The sequence below is a fragment of the Amyelois transitella genome, chromosome 27 (assembly GCF_032362555.1).
Source record: "Amyelois transitella isolate CPQ chromosome 27, ilAmyTran1.1, whole genome shotgun sequence".
In the NCBI taxonomy this organism is placed as follows: Eukaryota; Metazoa; Arthropoda; class Insecta; order Lepidoptera; family Pyralidae; genus Amyelois; species Amyelois transitella.
Window position 1 is genome coordinate 2613766 of NC_083530.1, and position 17081 is coordinate 2630846.

Below are 17081 nucleotides of genomic sequence, written 5' to 3' on the forward strand. Positions count from 1 at the left end.
AGGTTATAAACGTGATACGTAACACACACAGAAGGCAAAAGGGTAGAATAAACTTTTCAACATGAAAGCAACACTGAAAAATATATGTCAAATGTCATCATTGATGATGTCAACACGTCATCCTGTTGTGGATTGTCGATTTTCCAACTTGTTTTCAGATTTTCATGTGAAAAGTGCAATAAATAAAAGGAATTCAGCATGGTAATACAATTTGTTAGCACTAATGTGCTATTCTTGTAAATATTATATATTATTCCTATACAAATAACCATAAAAAATATGTGAATTTCATGAAAACTAACAATACAAAATCCGGCTTATGTTAACTCATATTCAACAGTTTTCTTATAATTTTAGGTGCTCATAGCAGCTACAGTATGCACAAAATCAGGGAAAGGTAATTAAATTGTGTAAATGTATTTAATTAAATACTGAAATTGAAAGAAAATCACGTACAGAAAACAGTGGTCTTCAATATGTATTTTGTTTTAGCTCTGGTTTCCCGACAATTCGTGGAGATGAACAAGGCTCGTATCGAGGGTTTGCTTGCTGCTTTCCCGAAGCTTATGACCGGTGGTCGACAACATACCTTTATTGAGACAGAATCTGTCAGGTATAATTAATTAATTTATGCTTCTGCTGCTCATATTATGCAAATAAAAGTTTGAATTTGAACTTTCATTTTTTGTTTACCTCAGTTCCAAAACTATCTAATTTATGCATAATTGGGCATTCTTTGTGGGACCAATAGAAGCCAAAATTATGTTCAACTTTGTGTTACAATTAAAATTTATAGTACATTAAAAAGGTTGGTTTGTATGAAAGGAAAAGTTGTATAAAAATACAATTTAAAGAGCTTGTTTATATTATTTAATATTCTGGTTACAGATATGTGTACCAACCCCTGGACAAGCTGTACATGCTGCTCATCACAACGAAGGCCAGCAACATCCTCGAAGACCTGGAGACTTTACGGCTTTTCAGCAGAGTGGTATGTATTAATCACTTATTTGTTTAATTTTTTTAAGGACTTGATTTGTCTTGAGTCCTAAACTTGAGTCATCTAGTGCAGCTTTTATCAGGATTCAATATGAGTTAGGTTCCCGTGTAAAGGTTGTGGATGTCAGACTTGAGTCATTTCGTAAAAAAACCTAACCTGACCTGACCAACCTGTCACTATTTCAATCTCAATTCCATCATGAAGCCATACAGCTGAACGTGGCCTTACAGTCTTTTCGAGAATGTTTGCTCTGTCTACCCCGCAAGGGATATAGACGTCACTATAAGTATGTATGTAGGTACAATCACTACAGATCCTTCAATCATTACATACATATAACTCCCGTTTCTTATGAGGGTGGATAGAATTTTTTTTCATTAGATAGGATTTCTTAATAATTGTAATAATTCCAGGTGCCAGAATACTGCACCCAGCTGACGGAGGCAGAGGTTATAAATCAAGCGTTCAACTTGCTGTTTGCTTTCGATGAAATTGTTGCCCTCGGCTACAGGGAGAGCGTCAATTTGGCGCAGGTAACATATTTTTATTTGGCGGCGAAGAACAAGACGTCTTTTCCATAACTATTTTATTTTTAAATAAAAATAAATTATATTTTTTAAACTTTCTTTGGTGACATCTTTACGCCACAAGTCACAAAATCACAATCGCGCTACAGTATTGGTCAACAAACAGCGTATAGTCTAAATCGCGCAAGCAAAGTCCGTTCAATGTAAAATCGTAAAATGCTGCAGTGTAGTTTGTTCCGCCGCTTCTTCTACACATGCGCTTTGGAAGCGGTAGTAGTTATAATTAGATTTAAGTTATGTGACGTCAATAAGTGATACCTTGTATCCAATTTTGAAAATAAATCTATTCTATTCTATTCTATTCTATTCTAAAGATTTCACGGAGCATATATAAAACCTCAGTCAAGTTTAGTTGTTTTTTTGTGACTACATGGATGTTTAATTTATCAATTTTTTTTTCAGGTTCGTTCGTTCGTCGAAATGGACTCGCACGAGGAAAAGATCTTCCAAGCTGTTAGACAGGTATGTGTTCATATTTATACAGGCATAATAACCAGTGCCACCGGCACTGCCGTGTGGTTCCCGGCCCCAATATAAAAAAGAATATGGCCACTCTCTCTCATTTCCCGTGGATGTCGTAAGAGGCGACTAAGGCATAGGCTTATTAACTTGGGATTCTTATTTTAGGCGATGGGCTTAGGTTAGGAAGGTTACTAACCTTTTCAATCTCGATTCTGGCATAAAGCCAAACAGCTAAACGTGGCCTGTCAGTCTCTTCAGGACTGTTGGCTCTGTCTATCCCGCAAGGGATATAGACGTGACTATTTGTATGTATAATAACCAGGACTGACTAGTTGTGTCTAGAACTCAACACTGGCAAAAATACACTCATGAATAAATTTGATTGCCACAAGATAATGAAATAATAAGAAAATAATATATAGCTCTTCTGGTGGGTAGGCGACCAATACTGGAAGAGTTTCTTCAGCTGGTGCATCTTCTCTTACCAGTGGTCAATTTGTTTGGATGAAGTACCACCACTCTTTTGAGGCTGGTGTCCATTTTGAAGAGTGTTTTGTTCTGTTTGAGGAGATTCTGCGGCCGGTTTGAAGAATTTTTCGCTTTGTTCTTTAAAAAATGGTGTTCTTTAAAAGGCAACGCTAGCCTCAAGGAGGTTAAGTGCATAGGTAGTTTGTAGTTTTTTAGACAAATAATAGTATATTAGTTATAACTTATTGAAACGTGAAATATAGTGCCTACCTGCGAAGACCTATTTCCTGATATAACTTAAATTTAATTTATTGAAACGAGAAATAAAGGCCTATTTCTTAAAAAAAAAATATTAAGAGAGTAAATTCGACGTACATTTTTAGTACCTAACTGCGAAGGCCTATTTCCTGATATAACTTAAATTTAATTTATGTATCTTTTTGACATAATTCATTATAATAACTTATTGAAATGTGACATATAGTACCTTACCTACTTGCGAAGGCCTATTTCCTGATATAACTTAAATTTAATTTATGTATCTTTTTGACATAATTCATTATAATAACTTATTGAAATGTGACATATAGTACCTTACCTACTTGCAAAGGCCTATTTCCTGATATAACTTAAATTTAATTTATGTATCTTTTTGACATATATTCGTTATAATAACTTATTGAAATGTGACATATAGTACCTACCTGCGAAGGCCTATTTCCTGAAAAAAAAAAATTAAGAGAGCCGTACATTTTTTTTTAATAAACAGACTCAAGAGCGCGAAGCGGCCAACCGCATGCGCGAACGCGCCAAGGAGCTCCAGCGGGAGCGGCTGGAGGCGGCCAAGCGCGGGGCGCCGCGCGCGCACGCGGGCTTCGGCGGCGGCTTCGGCGGCGGACAGGCGGCCGCGCCCGACACCAGCGTCGACAGGCCGCCCTCCACGCCCGCCAGGGAGACGTGAGTTTGTTTTATGTGTATTTAGATATACAGGGTGACATTTAAAACAACTGCATCCTTTTAAACATTGACTATACCCATGCTTCTGAGCTGTTTGAGCCTATTTTTATTTAAATTAAACGTCATCATTTTCACATTTAAAAAAACATCAAAAACTACGTCACACGCTTACACAGACCAATACTACAAAAAGAAATTAAAACTAAACATATAAATAAATGTCTGAAAAATAAATTATTTTTCTAGTATCAAGATCAAGTAAAGTGCAGAGTTGTCGAGATCGCTCAGCTGAATGAATTGTGTCGTTGACCTCTGAATCTTACGCGTCGCTTTTCCGCCGGCCGGGGTGATATGACGTATTTAGGATCGTGGATTTTGATAATTTTATTTCTTTTCGTACTTTCTGAAATATGAACCGATATTTTTCTTTTAACGTTTTTTAATATCCTTTAGATGAGTAAACTAAGTCACCCTGTATACAAATACATATATTTGTATATAATAAAATTGTTAATGACTAATGTGTTTGTTACTTGAAATATATGTCCAAAATATCTATATAAAACCAACAGAAGTCAAAAATGTGATTTTTACATACATATAATAACATCGACGAAAGTCGTCCTGGATAAGGGTCAGGTCAAAAGTACCCGAAACCGCCGAGCTTGCATGAAAAGAGTTATGATGTGGATGAAGTGAAGGAAGTATGCAGAGATCGTGGCAAGTGGAAAGAGGTAGGTTCTGCCTATCCCTCCGGGAAAATGGCGTGATTTTATGTATGTATGTATATAATCACGTCTATATCCCTTGCAGACAGACAGTAGACAGAGCCGGCAGTCTTCAAATAACTGAAAGGCTACTTTCAACTGTATGCTTAAATTATGGAATTGAGATTCAAATTTCGCATAATTTTCTTAGAATGTTTATTCCCATTTTGTTCAGCAGCCGCCCCGCCGCCCGCTCGGCCATGAAGCTGGGCTCCCGCGGGACCGACGCGGACTCGTTCGTGTCCCGCCTCCGCTCCGAGGGCGACGTGACGGCCGCCACGCCTCCCGTGGGAACCGCCGCCACTGTTGATAGGCCGGCGCCGGCCAATCAGAAAGAGTGAGTCGTTTTCGAATTTCGAACTGTTCGAATAGGGCCAATTAGATTTAAATTATGAATTCATGCTTGTCGCCTTGAGTGAGTCACTAGATGGCGCTATTTTGTTAAATTAGAACGCGTTGTAGAGATTTTTATATTTTATGCGGGTAGTAACGGATGTTTCTAGAATGAATAAAATAATATTTTCCATCAAAGAAACGTATCAAGATTGTTTACCTTGTTTAAGTTCTTAAATGAAAAAAGACTATAGTACAATTGAATTAAATATTTTTCTAAAGTTTTTTTTGATAACGTATAGTGTGCAGATCAAAGAAATGTACACGAGAGAATGTATATTTAGCAAAAATATTTTGAACCATGACACATGAACAACAATATTTGAAGTTTGTTATAAAACAAATATTTCACCTCTTTTTTTTATAGATCGGGTACAATTTAAATTGTAGATATGTAAGGACATATTAGTCATTTAGATAAAAAGAAATTATAATGTTTGTTACAGTGTACACTTGCGGTTCGAAGAGAGGTTGAACTTGGTCGCAGGCCGTGATGGTGATATACAAAACTTTGAACTTTCAGGTAAGTTATAATTAAAGTCCACTTTTATATATCGCGTCGTTCGATGCAGAATAGTGCAACCTACCGCCGAATCCTAACTCAATTAAATAATGACCTTATTATTAAGAACATTGAGCTTAAAATGACTGACCCTATCTAGGTTGGTGAGAATGCGGTTAAATTTTTACGCCAAGACGAAAAATGAGGGCGAGCATTCACTATAATAATAAAAAGTTAGCAAAAAGACGAATCCCAAATATATAGGCCTATCCCTTAGTCGTGTTTTACGACATTAATGTGAAAGGAATCTCAATTAATATATGAATTAAGAAATTAATACTGGACAGATTACACACATTTATTTAGCTTCGAAGCAAGTTACGAGACTTGTGTTACAAGACATTCTATCATTAAGCCAAATAGCTGAACGTGGCCATTCAGTCTTTTCAATAAATACTGTTGGCTCTGTTTGCCCCGTAAGGGATATAGACGTGACAATATGTATGCATTCAACATCCAGGCCAATTCCCTCTTACCAGTCTTACCTAGACTGCTGCTGGCTCTGTCAACCCCGTAAGAGGTAAATACATGATTTTGTGTTAAAACATAACATAAACATATAATCACGTCTATATCCCTTGCGGGGTAGACAGAGCCAAGTCTTGTAAAGACTGATAGGCCATGTTCAGCTATTTGGCTTTAAGATAGAATTGATATTCTAATAGTGACGGGTAGCTAAAGGCCCATCGCCTAAAAGAAAAATTTCAAGTTTATAAGCCTACCCCTTAGTCGCCTTTTACGACATCCATGGGAGAGTGGTGGAGTGGTCCTATTCTTTTTTCTATTTGGTGCACTGTTATACATATATAATTTACATACACAAAATGTTATGCCCTACAGGCCTGCTGACGCTTCGTATCACCAGCGAACAGTTCGGACGTATTCATGTGCACGTGGATAACAAAGACACGAGGTCTTTACAATTGCAGGTATTTATCTATAATCTATACTTATATTATAAAGCTGAAGAGTTTGTTTGCTTGTTTGTTTGTTTGAACGTCATCTCAGGAACTACTGGTTTGAATTGAAAAATTCTTTTTGCGTTGATTAGACCATTTATCGAGGAAGGCTTTAGGCTATATAACATCACGCTGCAACTATAAGGAGCAAAGGAATAGTGGAAAATGTGAAAAACAAACGGGGTAAATTATTCATCATTGAGGGCTTCAATTATGCCCAAAATAACTATTCCACGCAGACGAAGTCGCGGGTACAGCTAGAATTAATATTTGTTTTAATGTTGTGGCACTCTATAGTCAATTTGTTTAGATGCGGATAGTAAATAAATGTGAACGAGATTAGGAAGTCTTAATTTTAAAAAATTATAATAATTGTAAAATGGTGTATTTTTTTTTATAGCAATTTATTTATTCACCAATCTCCAAGATGTATGTATGTATGTACTTACATATTTATTATTATAAATATTTATATCACTACCTATATGACCGTGACAGACTCACCCGAACGTAGACAAGGAGGCGTTCCGTTCTTCGGGCGTGATCGGACTGAAGCAGGCGCAGCGGCCGTTCCCGCTGCACAGCGACGTGGGCGTGCTCAAGTGGCGGCTGGCGGGCGGCGGGGGCGACGACAAGATGGCGCCGCTCTCGGGTATGTGTGGTTGCTGAGTATGTTTGAGATGTAAATTAAGCAATTTTAAATCATAACGATATGTATTTTAAGCTTAAAATCGAGTTATAAGTTGTCTCGGACAGTTGGCGCATATGTGCGCCACAGCAGATTAGGGTGGTGGCGCACATATGCGCCACAGCAGCTGAGAGGTTAAATAAACTAGCGACCCGCCCCGGCTTCGCACGGGTGCAAAATTGGAAAAAAATTATACATAAAAACTCTTCTTTCCTCTTGAATCACTCTACCTGTTACAAAAAACCGCATCAAAGTCCGTTGCGTAATTTTAAAGATTTAAGCATACAGACAAACAGACTAAAATAGCGGCTTTGTTTTATACTATGTAGTGATATATATGTATATACGGGACACGAATTACACTGATCTAGTTAGTTGTGCCGTGTGATTCCCGGCACCAATAGAAAAAAAGAATAGGACCACTCCATCTCTCTCCCATGGATGTCGTAAAAGGCGACTAAGGGGAAGGCTTTTAAACTTGGGATTCTTCTTTTAGGCGATGGGCTAGCAACCTGTCACTATTTGAATCTCAGTTCTATCTTAAAGCCGAAAAGCTGAACGTGGCCTATCAGTCTTTTCAAGACTGTTGGCTCTGTCTACCCAGCAAAGGATAAAGACGTGATTATATGTATGTACCTATGTATCTAGTTAGCCTCGAAGTAAGTTCGACACGACGCGGAAACGGCGATAGTTTTCCGCGCGATAAAAACGGCCTCGCACGTGCAGGAGCTATCGCAGCAGCTGTCAGTGGTTTTTTTTCATATTGTGTCTTATTTTTTTTTAGTGAATTGCTGGCCATCGGAGGGCGCTAACGGCGGATGTGACGTCAACATCGAGTACGAATTGGAACAGCCTCACCTCACTCTCTCCGACGTTCATATCAACATTCCCCTGCCGTAAGTGTGACACATTGATGCATTAGTTTGTTCATAATGCCGTGTGGTACCCGACACTTAGAATAGGACCACTTCATATCTGTCCCATGGATGGCGGCTTAAGTGGGGCTTAAGTTTCTTGGAATTCCTGTCACTATTTGTATCAAAATTAGCTCTGTCTACCCCGCAAGGGATCATAGCTTCGGATATAACAGGATATTTCACACACACCAGCAAAATTCTGTAAGGAACATTTGCCATGAAGATTTATATATTGGACTTATGGTAGTGACTACGAATGTTTGTTTTCGTCTGTTCCTGGAGGAGATAATACAATTGATGAGAACTTAAATGTTTTTATTGGAATCTTGAAAGGATTTTTAGTTTTACGCGAGCGTACTCAGGTTTTATATATAAAAGTGTCAATATCTCGAATAACAATCCGAATCTAATGCCTCATGAAATTAAAAAATCGTATGTCAGATGCTGCCTACATAGTAATTTTATCAAAATCAGACCATCAGTTTCGTATCATTTGTAGGTCTGGCAACACTCAAGTGGTGGTCCACCAATGGGAGGGTAGCTACACGCAGAAGGGCAGGACACTGGTGTGGAGCATTCCCGTGGTCAACGCTCAGCAGAAAACTGGCAGTCTTGAGTTTACGTGAGTATGGAATTTACATGACTACGGAAAAATGTTTCTTTTTTTTTCTATAGGTAGGTATATAAAATAAATATCAAAAAATGAAAAAAAAAGATAAGATTTGAGAGTTGTGAAATCGTATTATCACTACATAGTATAAAACAAAGTCGATATTTTAGTCTGTTTGTATGCTTAAATCTTTAAAATTACGCAACGGATTTTGATGCGGTTTTTTGTAACAGGTAGAGTGATTCAAGAGGAAGGTTTTTATGTATAATAACATTTATAATTTTGCACCCGCGCGAAGCCGGGGCGGCTCGCTAGTAAGTTTATAAAATATGTGCGATAACGCATGTTGTCAGTAACATGCGAAGTGGACATAATTTTACATGTTTCCCTTATCTGGTCTCCAGGGTAACTCCAGCGATACCGAACGACTTCTTTCCGCTGTCCGTCACCTGGACATCAGAGACTTCCCTGGCCCAACTGACTGCTACAAAGGTTACCCAGGCGGAGGACGGCTCCCCTGTCGATTTCTCCCAGGAGATCAGCTTCCATCCAGACAAATATGAATTTGTTTAAAGTTAATTGAATGTGCCAGGGGAATGTACCTATTCGAAAGATTTATATGTATTAATTAAGTACTGTACCTAATTCATGTAATAAATGATATTTATCGGTTATATTCTTTATTTTATTTGCATTATCTAATGCTACAAAATTACCCAGGCAAAGGATGGCTACCCTACAGATTTATCTTAAGCATCAAACCATGAAAAACATCAAGTTATTATCATGCCAATATTAAAAATATTTTACATTTTAAACAAATTGGACAAGGCATGAAAACACAATGAATATTACAATTATATTAGATTCTTTAGTCTCAGATATTGGGATAAATAACACTAGCCATAAAATTGCTTGTATTGTAAATTTAAAATTCAATAAAATGTTATCTTACACTTACCTACATTGCTAACAATAAAATGTAAATACAATGTGCATTATTTTGCAATGTTTTTGATATTGTTTTTAGTATATTTTCAGAGAATATGTTCAGCATTACTTAGTGATATAGATTTGAGCGTTATAAATGATTTGTACAGACAATCTTGGAGTAACGATTACGAATTAAGGGCATTGAGCATTCAAAGGAGTAATTTGGATTCTAATTTGAACCAAACTTGTAAGTAATTTTTCAGTCATCATCATTTCTCACCTCTCTGGTGCCTTTATAGGAGAGAAACACATACATAACATCTTTCTGCTAGTGAGGGAGGCAGAGACTACATCTATCTAGTATACAGTGTGTAACGGAAAGGGGGTTATCATATGTATAAAATGGGTGAATACTATACCTTCAATAGGTTACCTACTACTACTGGACCTTATCACCGTATTCATAAAGGCATGTCAATAAAATTTCACAATAAAATTTATTTATTTAAATGTTAACAAATGTGGCAAATCACTTTGAGGTCAACAGAACTCCAGACATTGTAAAGCATTTCTGGTGTTACAGTTTCCATTTCTTCGCTCCAAGGGCAATCCGACACATATACTTATTTGAATGTATCCCCATAAAAAAGCAGTGTGAGATCTGGGGACGATGGCCATGCAATATGTCCTCTGCGTCCAATCCACTGAGAGAACCAGGCATTGAGGTGGTTGCACCATCATGTTGGAATATTAGATTGTATTCCATCACAAGATCAATGTTTCTTCTCACTGGCACCATCTATTCCTTATTCAAGTCATTTTCTTAGAGAATTCCAGATCTTGTGAAGGAAGCTTCATCTGTCCACAGCACTTTTGAGGTAAACTCCGATGACGACTCAACCTGACGTCGATACCAGTCACAAAAAGACAGGCGAGGCCCAAAATTTACTGGAGATAATTCCTGGGTGCGGCTAAAATGGTATGGTCTACGTGCAACACTCGCCAGACCTGCATGTGATTAGAAGCCCCCAGCTCCAGTAGTAGCAGTATGACGCGTACTGCTCTCCAGGTTATCTTCAAAATGTTGCGACACAGCTTCTTCAAACTCTGGATCTTGTGAAGTAGCGCAACCAGCCGGCACTGAAGCATGAAAAGACCCAGTTGAGTGGAGACGGTTGAACATACGGGCGAAGCAAGGTACTGAAAGCAGACGCCTGGCTTCAGCAGAAGGTCGTTCATCGACGAAGCGCTGACGGTATAATTCCCGGGCGGCCTTCAGACTGCATTCTGTTGCACCGCCACAGAGTATCATTTCGTATTAGACAAAGACAACACGGAAAAGAACGAAACGAGGGGTACGAAAAACTGGCGATATCGAACGACTGATTGACAGTGATTGACAGCCGAAACAATTGTACATTTCCGCAGACGCACATGCACCCCTCCGTTGTACAGGGGAGGGGGACACTTTAACTCAAATCTTCTGCATTAAAATTAAACAAACGTGAAATAAACTTATTGTAGCACTAGAGGCCGCCCGCGACTTCGTCCGTATGGAAACCCTATCAATCCCGCGGGAACTCTGGTATAAAAAGTAGCCTATGTGTTATTCTGGGTCTTCAGCTACCTACATACCAAATTTCATGGTAATCGGTTCAGTAGTTTTTGCGTGAAAGAGTAACAAACATCCATACAAACTTTCGCCTTTATAATAGTAGTAGGATACCATGTTTTGCCCTTTTGATACATACATACATAAAATCACGCCTCTTTCCCGGAGGGGTAGGCAGAGACTACCTCTACCATATCTAATTAATTTAACGATAATAAACGCGTAAAAACAGTAATAAACATATTTGATTTCAATATTTTACCATACCTAGGTACTTTATACCACTCTTGCGAATTGGAACTTGGAACGAAATGTTTTATGAATGCGGCGATAATAATAAGTATGGATACATAGATAAATATAATTATTTTTATATCCCTTGCAGAGTAAAAAGCCAAGTCTTGAAAATTTAAAAGACTGATAGGCCACGTTCGTCTGTTGAGGTTAATGATAGAATTGAGATTCATATAGCGACAAGTTGCTAGCCCGTCGCATAAAAGAAGAATCCCAAGTTCAAAATCATAAGCCAATCCTAAACTTAATGGATCATGTTACGTAGGTACATGAATATTTCGAAGCTTGTTTTTGTATTCTATTTTTTTTTTCATTCAAACTAATATAAGGGAAAAGACCTTTGACCTGGCTCGCTTTTTGATATCCACTTTATCACTCACGTATTAGAAAAACCGCGAAAATAATTATACTTACTAAACGTTTACTTTTCACCTTTCTGAAGGCGCCCGGGGTGCGTCTTTTGACCATAATTCTGGATTAAGTATTCCGAACTGACATCTTATCTTTTTTACTCTTTCGTTCATTTTAGTATTTAATTCCCTGGAGAGCTATCAAGTGGGAGCGACTCCGGCGCAGGAAGCCGACTACCCGTGGATCGCGCGAGTGATACATTCGCGCCATCTACTCATGCCACACATGTGCACGGCTATTTGTATCGATACCAGGATCTTTATGACAGCGGCCAGATGCATATACAGGTGAATTTATTTTTTCATACATACATACATATAGTCACGTCTATTTCCCTTGCGGGGTAGACAGACCGAAGTCATGGAAAGACCGATAAACCACGTTCAGCTGTTTGGCTTAATGATAGAATTGTGATTCAAATAACGACAGATTGCTAGCCCATCGTCTTAAAAAAAGAACCGCAAGTTCTTAAGTCCATCACTTAGTCGCCTTTTACGACATCAATGGGAAAGAGATGGAGAGGTCCTATTCCTTTTGCTTTGGTGCCGGGAACCAAACGGAATTATTTTTTTCATGTTACGCGTTTACATGGAAAATTTTCACAAAAACACACATTTATTGAGTCAGTTGACTTTGGATACGCTTTATACCTATGTTACGTACTAGCGAATAATGTTATGAAATAAAAAAATCCCTATACATTTTAATTCATTATGTTATGTATTCGAATGTTTAAGCTTTATTACTAAAAAGCTTTTCGGTAGTTTCTGCGTGAAAAACTTAGAATCACACACACATCCTTACCAAACTTTCGCATTTATTCTAGTATGATTATAAATTAAACTACCTTTCCGGTTCTAGTTTGAAAATAGACCACACGACCGTCTTGTACAAAGAGCAGAGATTTCCCGCGCAAGCTTTTGTCCTACCTTCCAACCAGAGCAAGCAGCTTTTTGACGATATAGGTCTTATTGTAGTCGATAAAACAGCCTTCAGAGAAACTTGGACGACCGCCAAATTGTTTAGCGGGACCAATAGGACAGACAATAACTTCGGATGGTTCAAAAATTTGGGAATAAGTGGTAATAACACCGAGTACAAAGTTGTGGGGTATGCTACGGAGAAGGTACATGATAAATTATTTAATTCTCAACACAAAATACCCACGAAAGTCTCCGAAATTGGTACCTACTTAATTAAAACTATACTTACTTAATATATATAAATGTTATAATATATATTTTCAGTAACTGACACTCGATATCTTTCTTATGGATGTCGTTAAAGGCAAATAAGGGAGAGGCTAATAAATAAAATTGGAAATCTTTTGTAGGCGATAAGCTAGCAACCTGTAACTTTTTGAACCTCAATTCCATCATTAACCCAAACAGCTGAACGTGGCCTTACAGTTTTTTCCAGACTTTTGGCTCTGTCTACCCCGAGACCTGATTATGTGTATGTTTATGTCTGGAAACTTCCACAGAAACGAAGACCTTTGGGGCATTACTAAATCATAAAGTAAGTAGGTACCTTCAATAAAACAAATATACTCTTAAAGGTTAGTCTGACTGATAAATCCCATTAGAATCGTTCAAGTATGGATAGTGAAATATTGTTTTTTTTTTTAAATGTAGGTACTACGTATCTTTGCAACATAGGTAATTTTTTATCTGGCTTGTATATTATTACAGGGGTTACACAGAATAAAAACTGCGTCAATGAAATTCGTATTGTCAGAGTTGCCAGTTATAATAGACATCGATATGTGCTCTGCTATTTACACATTTAACTACATCATAAGAGGTTTCTTCGTGCCATGCTACCATTCCTGTACTCTCAAAGAGTTTAATAGCAAGGACGAGAAATGTACCAAGTTTCATGGAGTCGAAGGCGGGGCCGTAATCCATGGGAAGACCAAAGAAGTCCTTGGAGTTGCCACATGGGGTGCCCACTCCAATAAATGTGAATTACCTGTCGGCTTCTCCATTCCGAATTCGAGAAAATTCTTCAAAGACTTATCGTGCGCTATAAATATTAGGAATGATGACGCGCTACTAATGGTTAGGGGGTTCTATCAATCTATATGCGAAACTGCTTTCAAATAAAAAAAATGTTTATTCAAATTTTTATTTTGTTATGTATTGCTTAAAAACTAAGAATTATCTATGTTGAAATTAAATTTAAAATTGGAACTGGAAAACGAGAACTTGAATTTTTTATCCTCAACATTTTCATTGGGACATTTATTTTCAGTGTTGCTATTCACTGGCGTTTTAGTGTTACTATTTGCTGGCAATTCAGTATTGCTATTTTCATTTGAATTCAATAACAGGCCGTTGTTATCAATCTGTGCTGGTTCCAAATTAAAATTAAAACGGAATGAGCTATCGCCAGTTGTTAGAAATGCTGATTTTCTCAAAAATGTAGCTTTTGGTTTATCTGGTGTCTCTGATATCTTCATTTTACTTGCCACTGAAATAAAATAATAAGGGACTTAACTCCCAAAATTAGGTAATTTTAGTATATTATCCTCCTTCAAAACTTTTCAATTTTATTAACCTTTACATTGCACAATTGGTAAAGTTCTTTGAATCTTTTTTTTTTAATTTCATCTTTTAAAGACATCACAACATGTATATCTTAAAAATTAAAACACAGGGCACAGCAATACTGAGCACAAATTTGTACAATTTATAATCTAGAAATATTAAACTATAGAGATTCTTCGTCATTTCTCCCTTACTGTGGATGAATACATACTCTTTGCAAGTTTTTTCTCTTCGGCGGCCATCTTAGCTCTATAATCTCCAAAATGAGTTCTCATCAACTGTCTCTTTCTAATAACAGGTTGGTTATTGTTTTTGAGCACAGCAAGTACTTTCCAAGCTTCTTGTACTGAAAAATGAATATGTTTATTAAAGTTTTGAACATTTATAATTGCTTACCTCTGAAGAGGAGCCCACTTTGACCATGATCATGGATTAGGTAAGTCAGGTTTTGCAGCAATCACCTCCCAACTGACCCCCGCAACTTTCGCAGGTGAACAAAACTCAAATGGTAAATCAATGTTGCACTCTTGCATTAGATGAATGTACCTATTCCCTTAGTTATTAAGTTCTACTCCTCAACTTTAATCAATGAATCAACTTTTACTACTAAGAATGCAACCAGAACAAGAATGACATAAGATGAAATTTATGTTAAGAGTATTCATAAAAAAATTACTACATAAGTATTGCTGAGTTAGTATTGTGTAACACAAGTATTAAACTTACTACACTCAGACTAACTCAGTAATGAATTTGTCTTGTATTTTTTTATTTTTAGAATGTTTAGATATGGTTATGCTCCATCCATTATCCAAGTAAAATGTTATAGTAAATAATCAAATGATTCAGTCCAGCTCCAAAATGTCATTTTAATTAAACCAATGTGTTTAATGATTGGTTTTTGTGTCTCTTCTGGAATAAGGTGCCGGAATAACGACTAAACAAATAATTTTCATAGAAATTGTAATTTATGTGCATTCTAACCTCCAAAATAAATACAAAAATTTTAAGAACTATGATATAATGCGGAATTTTTATGTCAATAATACTTACAATGCTTTTCGCTTCCCTTTTTTTCTGCTAATGTTCGTTCTAACTGCTGAATGCACCAACATAGTTCCAATTGGAATTGCCTCATCGATTCATCTGGGTCTACGTTGTCGCCTTTGTCTTTTTCTACTTTACATGGTTTCTGTAGGGAACTTGACTTTCCTTTTGGGTGTAATTTTGTTGCTTTAGGCATAATGACGATTATAATTAATATTTCTTTTCACTTCGAGTTTCACCACGTTCTGTTTTGAAAATACCAAAATGAAATTGTCAAGTCAACGTCAAGCAAGAAACGAAGCAAAATGGTGACGTTTTGTCTTTGATCAAGCTAATATCCATAGACAATACCAATTAAATAAAGAAAAACACCGGTCTACAAACGTGATATTGAATAATTTCGTTTTCACCACGTTCTGTTTTGGCAATACCAAAATGAAATTGTCAAGTCAACGTCAAGCAAGAAACGAAGCAAAATGGTAACGTTTTGTCTTTGATCAAGCTAATATCCATAGACAATACCAATTAAATAAAGAAAAACACCGGTCTACAAACGTGATATTGAACAATTTCGTCATTTTATTTTGTCACTAGAACCAGTGGCGACTTCCGACGTGACGTAACGTGACAATTAAGGAAACTAAAAATATAACCTAAAATAATTCACGTTAATTTTTTTTCCCCTAATATTAGTATGCCGCTTGGAAAATTTGGGAAAATAACACTTTCTTGGTAAATACTGCAATGATAAAAGTATCATATGTTATTTAATTTTTTTTTCCTATTAAGCAATGAATTAATGATATTTTCAGATTGATGTTATTCTTACAAAATATTTTTATCTACCCAGAAAGACTTGCATATTTTGAGGTAATATACCAGATTGCCTCTGTATTACTTAAAGATGCATTAATTTGCAATGTTATTTGTTCTATAAATTATTATAATATAAATTTAAGACATTGTTGTACTCATATTATGCAAATAAAAAAAAATAATTTGAATTAATAAATATTTAAAGTGATACAGTTGTATAATTACAAATTTCAAATCAGACTATATTCTTCCCTGCCTTTTTTTTGTGGTGAGCTAAGAAGGCAGGCAGCATTGTCTTATAGAGAGGCAATGGCAATTAGCTAAGCAACATATTTTTTTGCTATAATTAAAACAAATATGTAGTATATAAGATATAAAATTTAGTTCCAGATATTGTAATTATTCTAAATATTTTTACTTTCAGGGCTATAATCACAGTGACCAGTCTTTCCTTATTTGTGGTGTCTAAAAACTCTATCAATGCTCGCCGTGTGGAGAATATGAAATCAAGGGAACGCATGCGCAGGTCCAACGAGGGTGATTACGAAGAAAAGTACCGCAAGTTTGCATAGTTGAGTAAGTAGCAGTATGCTGGAATGATAACAAATGCTGGAACGATTAGGAGAGCTCCTAGTAGCTCGGCATTCAAACATGCTGTGAAAGGATTCTTTTTGCAGATCAATAATGGGTTATCCTAATTTGATATTTTATTAATGTTTTTATATTTATAATGTATTTTGTTTGTAATGTATTTATTTTGCAGTATGCATGTGCATTTATTTGCCTGACCAACTTCTGTTTGGTCAGCTGGTAGACTGGTAGAGAATGCCAAACGGCATTAAGTCCACCCTTTGTACATTTCTTTTTACAAAATTCACTCCACAAAATTGTCCCACTATGGGACAAATCAACGGGACTAGTGGGAAAGGCAAAGTCATAGAATACAATATATCAAAAACTATTCCACTGAAACTCATTTATGTTTTACGAACTTGACCTCAGTATTACAGATCTGCGAATCAAACTTCTTTACATATTCTTTGATAGCA

General features: G+C 36.6%; 4 protein-coding genes across 6 annotated transcripts in view; 3 read left to right on the forward strand and 1 right to left on the reverse strand.

The window, feature by feature from the left end:
• The window catches only part of LOC106140558 (coatomer subunit delta), a 38283-nt gene extending 29239 nt beyond the window's left edge, over positions 1-9044 (forward strand). Inside the window, exons 2-15 of one of the 3 annotated variants that reach the window (XM_060951990.1) lie at positions 143-201; positions 358-397; positions 493-613; positions 889-991; positions 1414-1533; positions 1990-2049; positions 3287-3474; positions 4417-4578; positions 5081-5157; positions 6037-6125; positions 6654-6807; positions 7628-7739; positions 8260-8382; positions 8775-9044. In XM_060951990.1, coding sequence (XP_060807973.1) covers positions 199-201; positions 358-397; positions 493-613; positions 889-991; positions 1414-1533; positions 1990-2049; positions 3287-3474; positions 4417-4578; positions 5081-5157; positions 6037-6125; positions 6654-6807; positions 7628-7739; positions 8260-8382; positions 8775-8943 — 1521 coding nt within the window. In that variant the 5' untranslated portion in view covers positions 143-198 and the 3' untranslated portion in view covers positions 8944-9044. Of the gene's footprint in view, positions 1-77; positions 202-357; positions 398-492; positions 614-888; positions 992-1413; positions 1534-1989; positions 2050-3286; positions 3475-4416; positions 4579-5080; positions 5158-6036; positions 6126-6653; positions 6808-7627; positions 7740-8259; positions 8383-8774 lie in introns of those variants that run through there. The other 2 variants (XM_060951989.1, XM_060951991.1) reach the window with 2 other exon arrangements.
• Positions 9045-11463: 2419 nt separating this feature from the next.
• Positions 11464-13725, forward strand: LOC106140520 (uncharacterized). The gene is made up of 4 exons (XM_060951916.1): positions 11464-11470; positions 11739-11907; positions 12482-12746; positions 13312-13725. The coding sequence occupies exons 1-4, from the start codon at positions 11464-11466 to the stop codon at positions 13723-13725; spliced, it is 855 nt and encodes a 284-aa protein (XP_060807899.1).
• Positions 13726-13733: 8 nt separating this feature from the next.
• On the reverse strand, positions 13734-15536 carry LOC106140540 (UPF0488 protein CG14286). Its single transcript, XM_013342143.2, has 3 exons — positions 15223-15536; positions 14381-14515; positions 13734-14092 (listed from the first exon to the last, which is right to left on the reverse strand). The coding sequence occupies exons 1-3, from the start codon at positions 15410-15412 to the stop codon at positions 13773-13775; spliced, it is 645 nt and encodes a 214-aa protein (XP_013197597.2). The 5' UTR covers positions 15413-15536; the 3' UTR covers positions 13734-13772.
• A 273-nt stretch (positions 15537-15809) lies between these two features.
• On the forward strand, positions 15810-16604 carry LOC106140710 (uncharacterized). Its single transcript, XM_013342343.2, has 2 exons — positions 15810-15948; positions 16457-16604. Exons 1-2 carry the CDS (start codon positions 15911-15913, stop codon positions 16602-16604), a joined length of 186 nt encoding a protein of 61 aa, XP_013197797.1. The 5' UTR covers positions 15810-15910.
• The last annotated feature ends 477 nt before the right edge of the window (positions 16605-17081 follow it).

Excerpts from the sequence above, each read along its gene's own strand:
- LOC106140520 (XM_060951916.1), top strand. Across the intron at positions 11,908-12,481 it reads GCGGCCAGATGCATATACAG|TTTGAAAATAGACCACACGA; the intron begins GTGAATTTATTT and ends TTCCGGTTCTAG. Across the intron at positions 12,747-13,311 it reads TGGGGTATGCTACGGAGAAG|GGGTTACACAGAATAAAAAC; the intron begins GTACATGATAAA and ends ATATTATTACAG.
- LOC106140540 (XM_013342143.2), bottom strand. The coding sequence starts at position 15,412 with ATGCCTAAAGCAACAAAATTACACCCAAAAGGAAAGTCAAGTTCCCTA. Across the intron at positions 14,516-15,222 it reads AAAGGGAAGCGAAAAGCATT|TACAAGAAGCTTGGAAAGTA; the intron begins GTAAGTATTATT and ends TTCATTTTTCAG. Across the intron at positions 14,093-14,380 it reads AGAGAAAAAACTTGCAAAGA|TGGCAAGTAAAATGAAGATA; the intron begins GTATGTATTCAT and ends ATTTTATTTCAG.
- LOC106140710 (XM_013342343.2), top strand. The coding sequence starts at position 15,911 with ATGCCGCTTGGAAAATTTGGGAAAATAACACTTTCTTG. Across the intron at positions 15,949-16,456 it reads GGGAAAATAACACTTTCTTG|GGCTATAATCACAGTGACCA; the intron begins GTAAATACTGCA and ends TTTTACTTTCAG.